Source organism: Ambystoma mexicanum, chromosome 2q (assembly GCF_040938575.1).
Source record: "Ambystoma mexicanum isolate Mex_15411 chromosome 2q, UKY_AmexF1_1, whole genome shotgun sequence".
NCBI classification, from domain to species: domain Eukaryota; kingdom Metazoa; phylum Chordata; class Amphibia; order Caudata; family Ambystomatidae; genus Ambystoma; species Ambystoma mexicanum.
Genome location: NC_090924.1, coordinates 151,301,960 through 151,321,243, shown reverse-complemented (window position 1 = coordinate 151,321,243; position 19,284 = coordinate 151,301,960). Strand labels below are relative to the sequence as shown.

At 40.2% G+C, this 19,284-nt stretch overlaps 1 protein-coding gene across 12 annotated transcripts in view; it reads right to left on the bottom strand.

Annotated features, from left to right (window-relative positions):
- The window catches only part of OBSCN (obscurin, cytoskeletal calmodulin and titin-interacting RhoGEF), a 3,169,051-nt gene that overhangs the window by 1,095,428 nt on the left and 2,054,339 nt on the right, over window positions 1-19,284 (bottom strand). Inside the window, exon 102 of one of the 12 annotated variants that reach the window (XM_069647069.1) lies at window positions 5,267-5,309. The exons of the other annotated variants lie outside the window; for them this stretch is intronic. Within the exon in view, the coding sequence (XP_069503170.1) occupies window positions 5,267-5,309 (43 nt within the window). The remainder of the gene's footprint in view (window positions 1-5,266; window positions 5,310-19,284) is intronic. 12 annotated transcript variants of the gene reach the window in all.

Sequence of the window (19,284 nt, the reverse complement as noted above, 5' to 3'; positions counted from 1 at the left end):
TTCAGGTCCAGGACACATAGCCATTCTCCTGCACAGAGACAATCTGCAATCTGAGCTAGCGTCACCATTTTCAACTTTTGCAGGGGCAGATAGAGATTGATGAACGATAGGTCCAACACCACTCTCAGGTCTGCAAGTTTTTTTTATGGGCAGCGAAGGCCCTGGAGTAGAGAATCTCTTGCCTGTTTCTGCTACCAGCACTCTCTCCACCTCTCAGGACTGGACCAAGCTCTCCACTTCCCTGAGCAGTGCTGGAGACCATATCTGTAGGAGAGAGGAAGGGTTGGATGAGGAACAGGGAGACAAAACCCTCCTGAAACCACCAAAAGTAACCAGCGGTCTAAGAAAAGGCAACACCATTGCTCCTTGTGCAGAGCGACCCTGCCTCCATCAGGAGACTCGTGGACTTGGATGGTGACATCACTGCTTCTTTGGTTCTGAAGCTGATGCTGAGGAGGGGAGCGAATAGAACATACCTAACCTCCTGCCTGGGTGTGAGAGAAGCCCTTTGCCGTTGGTTTGGTTGCAGTCTGAGTGTTGGTCTTCTTTTTGGTGAGCTCCTCATCTGTCGAGTGTCAGGGCTCAACCAAGAGGTTGTTACAGGACACTAAGACATGTTATCAGGAGAAAGTGAGGTAGCTTGGGGTTAGGGAAATCTAGGTATGGCTGTGTGTGAAGTGAATTTGTGATAGTGTTTATTTTCCTTAACTAAGTTATTACAGGAACCCAGCTATGTCCCAAGGCAAGATGGAGAACGGCTTAACACTAATTGATTAGCTGAAGGCAGGGTGAGGTCATTTGTAATCACTCTGGAGATTCTAAACTGACATTCATCCCAGATTTTTCCAGACAAGTTCTCAGCTTTGTTAGCTCCTGAAGCAAAGGAGAGAAACTAGAGAATCTAGAGTCTGAGTAAAGCATAAACTATGCGGTTGAAGATTGATTACTTTCAGCGTTACAGTAGACATGCAGAAGACAGCTGGAGCCAAGTGATTTTTAATTCTGAATGTACAAAGACTTGTAAATAGCTATTTTTTAAGCTGCATGGCAATCGTCAAAGTTACAGTTCTTTTACTGAAAAGAAGTTCACGTTACAGCATTTTTAAAGAGGCAGACTAGCGTTTCATAGTTTGTTTGTGGCAGGCAACGCGCTTTCGTAGGTTGCCGGTGAAGAAAGTGAATGCAAGCATGCCTGAGTAAAGCACCCGAGTGCGCATGACGTTCAGTGCTCAGAAATTTGGTTACCTTGGTAACCTTTGTGTCAGGGAACCCGACTCAGTGTCAAAGGAGATAAAGAAAGAGGAAGAATCTGGAGCGCAGTGCGCGTGGTCCGAGTAGATTTTGTACGCTGTGTGCGTGGGGAAAGTTGCTTTTCTGCACAGTGAGTGCGGCATCTGCAGGAGAATAAATCCAGCGAGCAGAGCACGGGAAGCGCAGCGTAAGAGGGGGCAAGAGTAGCAGGCGCGTGCAGCACTGTGTGAAAGGAACAGCTGCAGGTTAGCACAAATCATTCTAAAAATGAAAATCCACGGTGAACCCTTTTAAGTATTTTCTCCTGCAATTCAGGAAGACATGAGTAATGAGCTAGTGAAGCTCAGTTTAAAACTTGAACATAAGTACATTTCATTTGTAAAAAGTTGCATACAATTTCTAAAGGATTTCTGAACAATTCAGACCTCCTTAAGAGCAGAAATCTAGCAGGAAGACAACACAATGGATTTCTCAGTCAGCCTTCCAGCTCTTCGAGGCTAACGGTGCATCTGCATTAGCCTGACGAAGATGCAAAGCTGCATTAAGATAGACCTTCTTTCCAAACGACTCTAATGTTTTGTCATCCTTGTTAAGCATAGCCGCCGATGAGGCCATCTGACCAGAGGAGCCCATTGAGAATGGTTTAGAGTAGAGCGAAGCTGCTGCCACTGCCAAATGCAGCTGCGGGTGGGATGCAAGCAGCGGCCCCTCACTGCCCAACTGCATATAATGTGCATCAAGCTTTTTGCGGTTTAGCCCAAACCTTCTTGGCAACCTCCAAGACATCCGTCTGAAATGGGAAACCTGAACTGGAAGATGTTTGCAGTGCCAGGACATAAGCCAAAACTCCCGCCTCCGCGGCAACCCTATGAATTCCGCCAACCTCTCATGAATGGCTTTGGCAGACAAAGGGAAATCAGACTCCTCATCGTCCTCATCATCGTCGTCTTTTTCCTGCCCTCTGCCTGCTGAATTCCTGCCCTCTGCTTGCTGAATTTGGTGCAGGCTGATCCTGCAAATCCTGCCCCTGCGAAGGCTATCTAGGCCCTCTGTCAGAGCCTCGTGCCCGCGGGGCCTCAGGTACCTGGGGCACCGCTGGTAGTGGTGCAGGAGGTGGTTGCGGATGGGTACCATGGGTACGGTGGGAACATAGGGAGCTGGAGCCACCCTGTGCAGATGCTGTAACTTCTGTGGCAGGACCTCCTTAATGAGCCCCTTGGGGATCCACGACATTTGAGGAGATTTCATCAACAGCAGAAATCTGTCACAAAATTCATCATTGCACGCCAGCAAAGCTTGCACTGAGGGGCGTGTACCCGCTGCTGTGGGCGTCCAGGTTGATGTGACTGGATTCCACGGGCCCTGTTTTGGCTGCAGGTCCGGCTCCTCGCAGCTAATCATGTTAGAAGGTATGGGGTAAGACGTGCACCAGGGGGTGTCACTACCGGACCACTCTACCCGTACCAAAGGCTCACTCGCCACCTTGTCAGCTAAATGTCTTGCAGCTTCAGCAGCTCTCTCTGAAGAAGATGATTTGACAGAAGATTGCGGAGCAGCTTCCTGCCTTGCCCCCATTTTGTGTCCTTGTCCTTGCTGCACCTGGGTTTGAGTGTGTGGGGAAGCAGTTCCTGGTGTGCCATTCTTCAGAGAAGGCCCTGCTGGAACCTCGGTACTTGTACCGGTTCTCTTCTGGACCCCAGAACTGGTTTCGGTAGGCGATGCACGATCAGCTGAAGAGCTGGCAGTTCTGCAGAGTGGTGAGCCGCTGGCTCCAGGTAAAGGCTCAGGGCCTACAGGCCCCTCGGACAACCGTTCTGTAACAGAGCTTTTGCGCCCCTCGGTACTAGGCCTGGTAGGATCCTTGGGCCCCTCATCGAAAGCTTTGGTAGCTGCATGAGCCTCAGGCCTAGTATCGGTACTAGGATCTTTACGACCCCTCAGAGAATTCCCTGGAAAAGAGTCGCCTTTGTGGGGTACATTTGAGAACAGAATGTTACATACCTTTTCACGAGACTTGCAATGTGCAAATTTCTTCAAGTGGTCCGCAGGGGACCAGGAGAAAATCTCTCTCCACCTAGCGAGCCTGTTCTTTAACGAATGTGGAGTCAATGTGTTGCACGTGGCGCACGAATCCCACTGATGGTCGGGGCCCAAACACTCCATATAGAGTGAATGGGTGTCTGTTGCAGGGAAAGGAGCGACACACGGAGCGCACCCCCCAAAGCTAGAGGAATCCGACATGCGCCAGGGACACAGATGGCTGGGGAAATGTGAAAGATCTGTGGAAGAATTATGCACTGAAAGCATAGCAGAGGAAGTGCAGAGCCAAAAGTTTGCTGCTGCAGTGCAAACGTCCATTCCCATTGTGCGGAAAATAGGGACTGAGGTTACCGCTGTGGGGTGCGGTTAGCATGCACGGTCACACCTATCCTCGCACCTATGCTCTCATAAATTAAAAATCAAGGGGAAGTGCTATTTTTGCAGTGCAAAAGGCTCCGTCCCATGTATGTACGGGGACACACAAACAGCATGGAGGAAAGGGGGCGGGACGTAGGATTAAGAGGGGAACTATGTTGAACAAATGTGTTACTGTCCAAGAAAAAAGTTTGTACAATATATATAAATTGCGCTTAATTAAGACATTCCATGTGAAACCACCTATTTTCGGTGTAAATAAGCTGTTTTTGTGTGACTTAGGTATATCTTCCACGCATTCTCTGGTGGTAGAAATGAACACCTAATTTTTTTATGAAGTCCATTTTCCAGAAATGTTGTGTTTAGTTGTAGGACTAATTTACGTTTGACATAAATTACATCAAAAACAGGAGTCATTGTGATTCAGCTCCAGTGCAGTCTATCCCTATCACAAGTTGCATTGTTTTATGGTTGTGTTGAAGATACAATTTGTCTGGATCCCAAAGTTTAGATTCAGTCGAAAATATGAACTGAACATGAACATTAGCTATAATGTCTATTCAAAACCGGTTCTTTGAGTGGTACTTTTGCTAAGTCAAGGTTTTGAATGACCTGTGCAATTTTAAGTCATAAAACACATGACTTGAAAATGTTAATAATGAACTTAGTGAATATATGACCATTGTAAGAATAATTTCTAGGAGTGTGAATATAATGTACACATTGGCAGGTATATAGAACGACTGATTAGGGCTAGGACTCTTTACCAACTAGGTATCCTATTTCAGTTTCTCTTGGGCTGGTCAATAGTACATTATTTGGGTATGATCTTGTGACATCTTAAAAATAAACTTCATGGTATATTTTCTATACTAATATATTTTTTTCTTATTTTAATACTATAACAGTACATTTTTGGTTTTCGAACTCAAACACAACAATAACACGCAGAAACTGTATGAAAAAATCACTACATGGCAATAATAAAAATAAAAATATATAATAATATAATATAATAATATATAATATAATTAAAATTTGTTTTTATTACAGTCTTTGCACATTTTCATCCTTATTTTACATATTGGTAAGCCTGTTTATGTACGGCTGGTTTTTCCCTCTGCATGGTCAAATACAATTTGTCTGTGTCATCAATTGTTTGAATACATGTTTGTCCTACATTTTCTTAGTGTGACTTTTTGGACACTACCTTTGCCATTTGTACATTTTCCACAAAACACTTTACATTGTCACACTTCATGGCTTAATCTTGGGACTATGTACAGCCTTCCCTGACGGTGATGGGGTTTTCATTAATTTTCTCATATGGGCTATTTAAAAATTATATTCATTTACATGACAAAATAACCTTGAATTCAGTTGCTTTGCCCCCATGCTAAATGTACTTCACCAGGAAAGCTTTATATCAAATTGTTCATTTGACTTTAGTTGGAAGATAACACAAATACCATTAGATGTGGTATACATGAGATGTGAAGGGCACACGTGCATTGACAAAAGTCCAGGCATGTTAGAAAAGCATGCAGAGGCTAGACGAAAAACACAAATATACATAAAAAACACACTTAACAGCACTTACATGATGATGGTTTTCTTTGGAACTTTAGTTTCTTGTTCCATGACTACAGAAAAAAACAGTATGAACAGCAAGGGGTTAGAAAAATGCCAAAGCTGAAATGATCGAGGTAACTGTGTTCAGGTTATTGAAAGGAAATTATGTGGGATTAAACAAATGACTCATGCTTTTTTGAACACTCTCTGTTGCCTCAAAAACCTTTGTCAAGAGCAAGTTAGGAAGGCTATGTGAACTGTTTCATCGAATATAGAGGAGGAGAAATGAGAGGGTGGAGCTATAAAGTGAGAACACCCATTCTATTATGCACCATCAATAATTATTTTACTGTGAAAGGACATTCTCTGGTCTAGAGGTTCATGATATAGTTTATAGACAGTCACCCTTAAATTGATGATTCTTGTAATCAGATTATATTTCTGTACCTGGAGAAACAAATTAGGATTTGTCTCCTGGCCTCTTGTGCTAGAAGTGCTCAAGTGAAAATGCTTACTTGATTGATGCGTAACATAGTTTTTCAAATGGGGCATATACAACCTTAAAAATAATGGGGCTGAATACATGCATATAGATATAAAGAAACTTCATCTGAATGGCAAACAGGATTAGTGGGGTAGTCTAGGTGTATTTTATTCTCTTTGCAGTTGTGATCTCTTAAAGAGGGGACTTATTAGTCTACTTTTCTATATTGGGTGATTTGGGGGTTTAAAGACATCCAGGAATATGTTTGGAATTGCAACAGGCAGTGTCTCTTGGCATATACCATTGAAGACGGGTGAGGCTGCCCCAGATTATTCCACTCAGAGTCTCAGCTATCCCACAAAGAAGGAATGTCATCGCTCACACCATAACGCCTCCTGACCCGTTAAGACAATGACATGTTCCAGTTGGCATCTCCTTTGAAATGGATAGCTGCCATGTACACTTACAATAATTAGGTTTTGCTCCTTTGTTTTTTTGGAGCTATTCACACATATGATGGTTTCAAATATTGCATACTGTAAGGGTGCAGAAGAAGGACGCCGACACAAAGGTGGCATGTTTGGGGCTAAAGACTTTTACTAAACAAGAAAGCAAGAGAACACCTATCTATCTCTATTCCTAAGAGGGGTTTCCCTGCCTCAACTAAAGATATGATGTCGGTCAGGATGTCTGTCAACTCAAAAGGTGTCCACTGTCCTGTGTCAAGGAAACCTTACTTATGTCCCTTACACTAGAAACCAACAAATACAGCAGTACTATTCTGGTCCCCAGAGAGTGACTCCCTTCTGCTGGGTTAGAGTTCCTGGTTTGTTGAAACAATTCCCAAATCTTAGAACAGTCTTGTGTCTCACACATTGGAGTAGGAATGGCTCCATTTCCCTGATGGTAAAGTTTTAAACAATACTTTCTCAATCATTGCCAGGGGATTGGCTTCCTTGCCCTGACGGTAAAGTTCTAAACAATACTTTCTTGGTGGATCAGGAGAATTTTTTCCTTAACCTGACATCCAGTCTCAGATAGCCCGGGGGAATGACTCCCATCTGCATGCCTTTCTGGACCTTAATGCCAGTCCGGGTTACCAGGACTCCCTTCTCCTGGTCTTCTTTTTTTTGTTTAGGCTTCACACCTACAACATCCAATACTGACTGTTGGGAGGGTCCGCAACCCTGGCTTCTCTTCTTCTTTGATCTGGCCCACTTGGTTCACTCCCCTGCCAAGTACTGCCACGAGGAAGATTACTCATGTAACTTTCTTGCTTTGGGTCCAAGACCCTGGTTTCTCTTCTTCTTTGAACTGGCCCACTTGATTCACTCCCCTACCAAGTACTGCCACAAGGAAGATGACTCGTATTACTTTCTCGCTTTGGGTCCCAGAACCTGGTTGCTTTTCCTCCTTGAACTGGCTCACTTGGTTCACTTCCTTTCCAAATACTGCCACGAGGAAGATCACTCATATTAATTTCTTGCTTTGGGACGCAGACCCTGGTTTCTCTTCTTCTTTGAACTGACCCACTTGGTTCACTTCCCTGCCAAATACAGCCACAAAGAAGAAGGCTCATATCTTTGCTTAGGGTCCCTGACCCTCCTTTAGCTGTTAGTGGGTTTATCCCCACCACGGTCATGAGAGATTCTCCCCCTCAGGTTCTCTTTATGGTACATGGGGTCCTCGACCCTTCCATGGGGGTAAATGGGCTTCATTCCACCACTGCAATGAGGAGGAGAAGGTTTGTAGGCTTTCTGCTCATGCTGTGCCACCCAAGTGTTATGGTTGCAAAGGGGCCTACGGACAACTGCATGCGCCCTCTTGGTAAGCTGCCCCGCATCCTCTCCGGGTCTCCCGTGCTAACCGTTACTTTGTTGGGGGTTTCGGCACGTCACTGGGATTTCCTGGGATGGCGGGTGTTCCTTTCAGCTTCTCCGGCACCTTGCTTTCCCTGCCGCCGTGCAATGGGGTTCCCGCTGCCTTCTGTGTTCCTTCCTCCTCTCGACCCTGCTATGACCCGGTCTGCTCCTGCAGAGACCTCCGGATCATCAGACGTGGCGGGCTGCCAGTGTCCTTAGAGTTCTCTCCCTCCGGATCAGCGACGCAGGTTTGAATCTCCCACATTCGGAGAGAAGCACATCTGCCGTCTTCTATGGCTGCCCAAGACCAAGTGTTTTGTCCATTGTTGATCTTTATACAATGTTGTCAGCAGTGTCTGGGCCCACTGTATAAGTCCTTTGTCTCTTTCACAGGTTTCATCATCATTGCTGCATGGGGCCAACTAGTGCCAGTACTTGAATTACTTAGGTTCCTGTTGTTCTTCTTTGCCTCAGTACTTTCATGAACCATGAGGTACTCTGCCTTATAACACTACATAAAGTATGTGGGGTGTGATGTTCTCATAAGGGCTGTAACATTGTTGTTCGTCATTATCCATAGAGGGGGAGTCCCTCCACATGAGACCCGCCTGCACTGAACCACTTCCAGGGGGACGATTGGGCAGCGGCCTCCCCTCCCTGGCCTCATCGGAAAGGGCTCCCCCACGGGAAGAAGTGACGACATCTAGTGAATTGTCAAAATATGCTCAAACCAAACTTGGCTTCTTGAAGGTGTTATTTTTGCTACAGTCTTCACTATTTGGAACTGACATGGTTTCCTACTTATACAAACGTATGAGCACCCAATCCTTAACTTACATGTTCTTTCACTTCTGTATGGGCATTTCAGCTCATTGGTCTGTCTCCTTGGCTTGTATGGCAACATTTGTTTTTGAGTTCTCTACTCGACGTATACAAGCTATCCTCTATCCTTTCATGCCATCGACTTTTTCTTCATCCAACCATTATGTCAATGGCCACAGAGATATAAATGAATCCAATGAGGCTTGGGGTACGTTTCTGATAACAATTGGGAATTTAGGAGGCTGTCTTACTTCATGGCTTATGAGAATGGTAGGTGGGACTCAGTTTGTCAGTATTGATAAAATATTGGATCTCTTAAAATTCTTAAGTTTCTAGTCTGTGAAATATATTTTATTAAAAAGGTCATATATGAACTTATAAAACATTGTTTTATATTGATGGATACTTAGCCTACTCTATAGAAGAATTTAGGAAGTGAGCATGTATTTCTTACATTTTGAACAACCCCTATTCTTGTCCCTTCTATGTTGAACGTGATATTAACACTGGACATCAGAAGGCTTCAAATAGACAAATGTTTGAAAAGGGCAAAATTACTTAAAATGGCTCTCCAGGGTGTACAAATTTAGGGAAAACTTGAAAGATTCAAAGTGCCTTCATGCTAGACGTTGCTTGGGCAGGTTGCGAGATGGAGTCATCCATTATGAATTTACACTAAAAAAGCGACATAAGACCAAGCAATCCTGCACCCCTCATTATGGGAGCCAGCAGGAGCCATGTGCTTTGATCCATAAGTAAATCACTACATAAAGAACAGGACAGGAAGAGTAGATAACAGTAGTCATACTATTAAAATCTTACTGACAAGTATATTATTCTTGTAGCTCATATGAAAGAACGCAAAAAAGTCTTGAAAGGGTACAGGAGCTATATTCAGTTAGAAAGGATCTTGTCAAAAGTATTCCAGCACATCTCTACATAGCTAAGTGCAACCAGATCCAGTAATATAAATAAACATAGGAGAACACAAAGAATATGGACATTTTAACAGTCAGATAGTTGTAGCTCAAGCATCATGCTGTAAAACTGTGTCACTACCTCAAAAGGCAGAGTGCAATCCTAATAGATGAGGGAACCCATGCATGACAAATTTCTTCAAGATGATAATTAGTTGTAATTCCTATAAAAAGGGCAACATAGAAAAATGAAGTACGAAAACAGGTAATGCCAAACCCTGCATCTGACTGATTGCTTGTTGTCTGAATAAAGGTGAAGTGACCGAAAAGGGGTTTTAAAAGAGATCAGATTGGGCCGACATCAAGACATTCACTAACCATGGGTGAAAATACCTTTCAATGTCTCACTCATAAACTCATAAAATTCTTCCCTAAGAAACGAAGCTGCTGCCGTTCTCCTGTTTTACCCAAAACTCCTTAGAAGAATGGGACTATTAGACAAGAGATTAAAAGTTTGGCACAAGGTAAAATGTTTCAGTTCTATTGAAACCCTTATAAATGTAACAGTTTTACAGAAAGCAGTTACGTACACTTAAAGGTCTGCTATTGACGCCTCAAATATAGAAGAGATTTCCAGACTAAAAACCTTCAGGAAAAGCCTCTAAAAAGCACCCTCGCACACCACTAAAACGGTCAAAATATGACAGACCAGTATACTATTAAAAAACAAACAGTATGCGTCTTGTGACATTTGAAGAACAAATCCTACTTATTCACCTTGAGTGCATAAAATCCTGTATTATGATCAACACCTTAGAACAGAAGGCCCAGAGGATGAAAGTAAAGAACTAGGTACTGTCTCACAAGATGCCAAAGGTCATGTCGGAATCAAAGGGGTGGAGAACCTCATAAAACTAACTGCAGTCTTGATTGCTAATTTTCACAGTACCAGAATGGTCCAACTTCATATAGAACACATTAATCAGCAAACACTGGATGCCACCTCATATGATGGATAGTATCTCAGCATTTTATGAGAAGCGGTGGTAACAGACCATCCAAACAAAAGCCTTGTGTCAGTAACTGAGGACATGAATATTCCTATTGATGGGGCAGTTCAAACAAATGACTCTTACAACTATTATTAAAGATGAGTGGATCTTCTTCTGATACAGATAATCAGAATGAGGATGCAGTTAGAATGCATTTATAGAGAACTTAAAAGAGGGACACATGATGAAAAAGTGCAAAGTATAGCCCCAGCCACAGCAGAGAAACGAATTACCCTAATGCCAAGTAATTCTTTGAGGCTTAGGTACCCAGCTAATAAGAGGAGGACTATCAAAGCAGAAGCTTCAGGTAGAGATTGGGTTCATGCGGAATCCATTGCTTCTAGAATAAAAATGATCATTTGATATATTGTACTGTACATTTAGTGCCACAGGGCAGGACCTATGCCTGCTTTAATAGAAAGAGCATTCTCCATAATGTATAGTTGAATCAAGGAAACAATGTCAGAAAACACCAAATTATTACCATTACAATGACAATAATGTGACTGGCTGGTGAAAGTGGTTAAGAATTCACCTTGAGTCTAAATCCTTTAGTTCCACTTCAAAGTAATTACAAACAAATGTGCTTTTTGGAAAACTGAAACATCTGGTTTCTGCTGGTTAATTGTCATACCTGAATAAAGAATAAAAATGTTTGTTGCAGAGCAGACAATCCCTAAACATACAATTATCTGAGACAATTACCTATATCTATCTATTCAAGTAAACGATAATGGTCGCCATTTTTTATGACAGTTTTAATGCTGGAGTTCTCAGAAGTGTACAGTAGTGATGTACATATTCTCAGTAGAAAGCCTGGTTTAGAACACTGGCAATGACCAAAGTTGTCCTTGCAACGTATTACTTGTGGCAATCTTTGCACCTTTTATTTTCAGGCTTCTATTCAGAAACCAAAACAGACTGACCCCAAGGCACTGGGGCTCGGAAACTGGAGGCAGGGCAGTCAGTTACCATAATTTTGGCACATGTGTAGAGAACCATTGGTGAGTTGTGCCTCAATACTATTTGTTGCTGAAATAGTCTGCAGCAGATTACATGCCTTTGTTCATGAGATGAGCTCCAACTGAGATGCCCTGCTCCACAAACCTTGAACACCATTCTGCACAGCTGGCCCTTGTCTCATCAGATACCTTATGAAGCACACACCCTTGAGCTAACACCTGCACGCCCCGAACTGTTCAATTTGAAGGGAAGTGTTGCCTTTTCTTGTAAAAGCATAGTCCTTTCTATCACCACTTCAGGGGCTGTACCCTTGTCTTGTTGAGTGATTACCAAGGAGTGTGGGTGGATCACCCATTATCAAAATATTTAAAATATGTACATAAGGAAAGTAGCAAAATGTGTTAATGCACTTCATTCTATTTTCCCATCTCCAGTAGGTTTGCAATTGTGAGCCCAGCAATGCAGCATAGCCAATGGTAGAATCAACAGAGAGAAACACACTAGGCTGGGTGTCAGGTTGGACCCGCAATCCAATGACCCAGAGATAAGATTTTATTATAGAAGGGTTACTTGTTCTGCTTCGCCCAAATATTATGATTTTAGGCTGCAATGCATAAGGTAAAAAAGAGATCTATGAATCATACTAAATATGTATTAGAATGTCTTTTATTTTTTATCAGTAATGCAGCATGTGCATACAATAGTCTGGTTTGCTCTGAATTAAACCCTTTCTCTTTAACATATAACATTAGACTATGCTCAGTGAAGAAGCACAAGTGTATGTAGAAGTAGAACATTTTAGGCGGAATTATGCTGAGGACGTAAAAGAGAAGCAGTAAAAGTACAGACATGGGGAACCATGCACTTATCCCTGAAAATTGTCGATATCAGAAGTAGCATCAACGAGGTGGCCACCACTTTGAGATTCATGTCTCTGAAAGTCTAAACTGCCTAAAACTTGACTAGAGAATGAGTTTCTGTTGCCTCCTGTCTATTTTTATGACTCTTTTCTCTATGAATCATCATATCTGTAGATTTTATATAGCTTCTCAGGTCATCAATGACTGATTCAAAGCTCCCAACATGTGAACAACAGGTATGAGAAGGAGAAAGCATTCAGTGTGTGAAAAGGTTTGTGAGAAAGCATAGATTGTGTACACCCTAAATGACATACACTTTGCGATACATATTTTTCTTTCAAGCCTTTGTGAATAAAATATAATTCTCCATTTTCAGAGTGTTTCTGTACTGTAATTGCTCTTCTTCCAAAATCTCTACTTTTGGAAACTTGGGCTCACCAGCAGGAGTTTATTCTTTTAAAGCAACGCACTTGTGGGCATTCACCAGGGGAACCTCTTCTTATTATACTGAAACCTTCTGTCACATTGTGTTCTCTCTATGATGCAAAGAACTTTAAACATCTCCTTTACACAGATATAGTACAGTTGTTAAGGGGTTTAACATTTATAAAACATTTGCCAGTGGAAATAAATGACTGTGTTGCCCTTGTTTGGAAATAATTGCACACGTTTTGAAAATCCTAGAGCAATTCTGTTACTGTATTCTGCATGAGAAAGAGAAATAGCTCGGATTAGTGTATTTCTTTGTTTAACATTTAGAACATGGTTAAGATGGTACTAGCTTCAGTTGGTAAGAAACCAGCTTTACTGTTATATAAACTTGCTTTCATGCACACTGTCTACATTTCTTGAAGCTGATATGGATTTGTAAGGTATACTTGATCTTTGAGCCCTCTGAGTGTGGGCGAAATCTAGAGAGATGTCCCTGAGAAAATAAGTAAACTGCTTCTAATTTACAGAAGGAACTTAACACTTCCACATGCTTTGACAAATTAGCTAAAGCAACATGGGCGAATGCCCTCGGGACACTATGCAAATAAATGCATCTCAGTTACATGTTAGAAACAGAATAAATGCCATACATCTCCAAATGTCACCTAACAGTAATTGGGTTCTTTTTGAAGATCTTGAACTTGGTCCCATGAGTTCCATTTCCTGAACTTCATGCCTATGTCTAAATTAAAATTATACTTTTCTGGGAATCAGCCGACTACTGCATACACTTCTACCAGCAAACTTCTGGTGTTGTGTTTCCAGTTTACTTTATTTTTACAGATCATTTAAATGGTTTGTATGAAATAGGATACAAATATAATTGATCATGTAATGAGCTTGTTGTATTTTAAAACACAGCTGTGTTATATTAATCAATAGATGTAGATTCAACTATAGTTCTAAAATCATTGATTATTTTTATTATGTGAGTTATTTTGTCACATGTATATTTCATACCAATGTGCATAACTTCATGTTGACTTTTTAGATCCATAACAGGATAGTATATTGGGGAGTCATATATATTAAATAGGAATTTTTGTAATTGTTCTCATATTTATGTTATATGTTGCAGATTAAAGAATAAGCTAATTTGCTTTTTGAATCAAGAGACATTTGGTCATCATTTGTCAAAGTGGAAATATATATTATGTAGTTAATCATTTCAACTTTCACATCATAGACAGGAAAACGAATTTGCAAAGCAAGTGAAGCTGTGATGCAAGTTAGCAGCTTCAAGCATTAGGGACAGACACTTCACTAGCTGGAAGCCAAAATCCAGTTAGTAATGAGTTAACCAATTCCACAAATAAAATATGATCTAATGAACAGAAGATCTCCATGCCATTTCAAGTGCAGTGTATTTTACACTGGCCACAAGTTAAGAACATGCAGGTACATTTTTGAAAACTCCTAAGAGGAAACTGAAAATGGTATCTACTACTTTGGTCACCAAAAGCTGCTATCACATTAATGTTTTAGTAGCTAATGTTAACGACACAACCCCAACCCTGAGAAGGGTACGATCTTGCAATATGGAACATATATGAAAAAATGTATAATTGTTTGCAGTTTTTTACCACCTTAGGACATTTCTGAGGGTATGTTGGAAAGTTGTGCTCTGTCTAAGCCACATCAAGCATTATCCAAGTCCAAATCGTAGGCCAAATTTTACAAGAAGACATTCTCAGGTCTCTGAATATATGGAACATTTTAGATGTGGGACAAATGTCTTGCTTCTTTGAGATGCACATCAATGTTCCTGTCTTGTCTAAAGAAATGATAATGTATCTCAAAACTCTTCAATTGATAAGAAACTTGAAGTAAATCTTCATACCTATTTGTCCATTTAGCATGTTTTTGGGCAGCCTCATACATTTTGGTAAAAGAATAAATATTTTTCATAATTATGACTTTAAAAAAATGCAAATTTAGGATATTAACGAGTAACCTTTTAATTTAAGAAAAGGAAATTTAATCAAAACGATGAATATTACTCTATGCTTGTATCAGATCACTTTTATAATAATACTCTTACTAAAATAAACACTTAAAAATGAATAACTCTTTAAATTTGAGTCATTAACAAAGCCACATAGAACAAAACAAATAATGTACAATTAGACATTAGATCAGCATTCACACAGATTAATCACATTCTGACAAAGCTTTCTATCTTTGATAAACATTTTTGTTTCACTTTTTATGTTTTTTGAATAAGCATGATCAGGTACACCTTTGATGCTTTCCCTCTGTTTATCTTTTAGAAATGTTATCCCTTATTTCAAAATGTAACAGACGCATTTAACGTGACAAACATAGCAGATATTGCTAGACCCAGTGCTGTCGGTAGAGCGCACACACACAAGCACACACACACAAACACACACACAAACACAAACACACACGTGTGGACACACACACAGATGATATGATATGGCATATATAACTCGCCTATACATAAGTGTTTCAAAGCGCGACCAGACAAGGGAGGGGAAAAATAGGGAGGACGGACAATGATCCTACTAGGCCAGGCATCATTCAGATTGCGCAAGTGCATGGGAAGGGGGGCAGGGAAAGTGCAGTACATGGCAAGATGATAACAATAAGTAAGTAGCTGCCAGCAAGTGGCACGTGGATGAGTAAGTGCGGACATTAGGTGTCAGGGCTGGGAGGGGGACTGTAGGGATACAGAGACAGCCCCCAAGTGCGGGGGTTGCCAGGTAGGCAGTCCAGGAGTGAAACGCTGGCGGGGGAGGACCTGGTCCCGAGATCAGAGGGTGTCCAGTTAGCCGGTGCAGTATCCAATTGCATTAGGATGTGAGCAGAGAAGGAGAGGAGAACAAGCAGAAGCAAAGAGAAAGGTTTTGAGGAGCTTCCGGAACCGGAGATGCACTTCCCAAGCATGGAACTATTCATTGTAATTCGCCCATACACATTTCTCAGGCATTCAGTATGCATGTATGGGGTTATTAGTCCTTAACAGTCTGTATTATAGCGCTCATCATGTGCACTGTTACCAAACAAAGTCTATTGTTATGTCTGCAGTTTATGTGCTTCACATTTTTGTTCTGCAGTCAATCTGAGATCACTAGTTCACCTTTGCCACTTATGGGCAAATTCAAATCAGTCAACCACTGCTTTAAGTTGGTCAATCCTTGGAGTGGGATCTTTTCTTTGAAAAATACCGATAAGCCAACAGGTTTGGAAACACAGAATCCACATCCAGCATGCCATCGGAATGTGTGCTGCTGGACAGTTTAATGATAAGGAAGTAAAATGGCCTTTTCCCCAAATAGATGTTGGTGTCTTCTGGAAGGCATAATTGTGTGTTTTAGAATGCTTTTGTTACTTTTTATCATCAAAAAGATGCAAGTGTAAAGGAGAGTATCAAAGTACCATAATTATCATTATTATATCTGCCATTAAGGTAATGACTAAGCTTGAAAAAAAGTTCAATGTGCACTCAGCAGTGGATCTAGAAAGTTCTTTCCATAGGTAGGTGTGACATATGCTTGGGAGCCTAGACATTGTAAAATAATGATTATAATTTAAATTTGCCATGATTCGTTGATTCGTTGTGATCTCCTGATATTAAGTGCATGTATTTTTTTTATGAATGGAAGTAATTTCTTACTTTGTGAAGTTGCAACCTGGTGAACACTCTGTATTTCTTGATTGGTTTGGTTCCTAATTATGCATTGAGAATAGAAAATATGAAAGCCCTGTCTGTGCTTGCAGTTGTTGAAATGGCTTAAGGGTACGCAATTAACTTATACCTGCATGCTTGCTGATTTAATAATCCTAAAAATGGCACTAAATTATATAGACTGCTGTTATGAATGCATTGCCCACAACGTTTTCCAAACTGACTTGTTCCCGTTCCCCATTTTGTATATAAACACACTAGGTAGAATTGTGATCATACACTACACATGTCTTAAAAACAGTACAACGAGTTGGTACTATGCTTTACAAAACATACTATGCTCTCACAGCAAAGGGAAGAGAAATGCAAGGTGACAAACAGGATATTAACAACTGTTAATTTAGAAATGATCAAATCTGATTCATGGGCTTCGTGTCATTTTATAGCTTTGGCATATTCAATGCATATTGCTAAATATCTATTGGTCACGTTGCCATCAGCTATATAACTTGTATTCACTTGTCTTTCCCCAGTCTTACATCTACTCTATACTGTTCATGTTGGATGAATTTTCTATGCCAGCCATTCTCCAAGAATACTCAGGACAGTACAAAGTGACAAACAAATTCCTGAAATTTAAACAAAATGCCATATTCAGATAAATCGACTTATACGCATGACTGGATTTGCAGAACACTTAATTATCTAGAATTAAAAGGAATGAAATAATGTGTAACTGAAATGAAACCAGGGGCACACAGGCTATACAGTTCAAAATGGATTAATGAGTGCACGCCACAAACAAGAGATTGGAGAGGCTATAAAGAGATCCCACCAATATGTATCCATATACACATTTTACTAGCTATGGATAGTGTGGTTAATATTTCAAATGTCCTTGCAATGTTTCTGTGATTTTGCTTACAATTAAATTTCAAGGCCAAAGGAAAGAATGCGTAAATGAAACAAATGAAAAAACTATAAAATACACAAGAGGTGAAAATAGCTTAAAGGACAATGAGTGGAAGAAAGAAATTACAAGAAACCAGGGAGATGGAGTAAAAATAAAGCACCAAAAAAGAAGTTAGGCAAGAATTCTGAATCTGAAAATTAAAATGGACCAACTTTTAGCTCACTTCTACATATTCGGGCATATACAAACATTCAATTTATCATCTAGGAATCTGAAATACTTACTGAAATGCTTCAATGGAGGTCAGTTAAGCCACTAAGATTTTAATTAATCAGAATTGTACTTCTAGGTGACCTGAATTGTGGAAATCCAAATAACACACTTCCAAATTATTCCAATGACCACCCACTTATAACAGTAGCACATCAGTGATGTCATCAATCATATTTGTGATGTCATCTTTGATGTCATGGGTGTTATTCTTAGCAGTGCACGGTGGTGGCGCGAGTTATGGTTGCTTAGCTTACCACAACTGGTGAATTTCAGCAGTTTTCCGGTTTTACTTGTAACCATAATGTCCCTTTAACAAAGTTTTTTCATTGAATTTCATAGGTTTTTATCACTGCAACTTAACCATAACGTCCCCTTAACAACGTTTTTTCATTGAATATATATATATTGGTTGCTCATAGTCAACCTTACACAAAATAGTACAAAGCAGAGAAAAATAAATTCAAATATACATCAAAGATTATAAAACAATATTTAAAACAATTCTTAAAAGCAATAATAAAACACTAGACAGGGAGAATAAGAGAGGGAAACGAAACATGTCCAAGAGTGTAAGAAAGAAAAATACACATAACATTTCCCATCCCCAACAACATAATCATTGATACTATAAAAAAGGAAACCACAGATGTGTTATACCATGTAAGCCTTATTAGACCAGCAATGTTCTTTATCAACCAAAGCAAAATTGTGTATATAACGCCCTAGCCAAAATGTTTGAGTTATAACCAGTGCAAGACAATTCAAGACAATGTGCATTCTCTCCTGTAGTAAATAAAACAACAAGCTAATGCTGCAAAGCAAGATACAAAGCACTCAGCACCTTGCCTAGTGTGCTGAATTGGTGGAGTGCCTTTTCAGTAATTGGGTATTTTTCTTGTATCAAATCCCACCCCTAATTACAACCATATTCATGCATGGTGAAATATATAGAAAAACAAGATGACCACATGTACCACAACATTTCCAGTGTATAATTTATACTGTTTTAATGCTGTAAAAAGTTGCAAACAAAGATTACCATGTGTTGAATAACAGAATTAAAAAAACACAACAATTATACATCGAATCGTAAACATGGAGAGGGGAGATGAAACAATTATTTACATCATTCATCAAACATATGGTTACTCATAACCAAGGTTAAAGAATAAAGGAAACGGATGCTGATAATTGCAAGTGTGAACAAACGAAAAACCCAGTACTCAGAATAAGGGGAAAGAGCAAGAGAGGAAAAGCTCCTCTGATTTAAAAAAAAAGGGAAAGGAAAGGATAAATGAAACAGTTTCATAGTGACGGTTTCATGTATTCTAATTTGAGCAACAATCTAAACAAATCAAATAGAGGTTGGAAATCCCTCAAATATCTAGTATTAGTATATAATTTATTTCCAAATGAGTCTAAAGGTTTTTTTAGAAATTTTTTTTTCAGAGATCTTCTCATAAGACTCATATAAGGGAACCACCCCCCCCGTAGCACATCGTGATCTTTGCATAACAGACAACCAATTCTGATCTCCCCATCCTGAGATCTAATCTGGCGGATCTCACCCGTGGGTAATAGATTCAATCTATATCTTAGGAACTGGCTGGCCCAATAAGAATTTGATTTTTTTTTTCAAATATCACAGAATGCATGCCCTAGCTTTATCTAGTGTTGAAAAGCTATCATAAAGTGTATACTGCCCCATCTTATCAATTGTGATTATTCAATCATTTCTTAACAGAAGCGTCTTCGC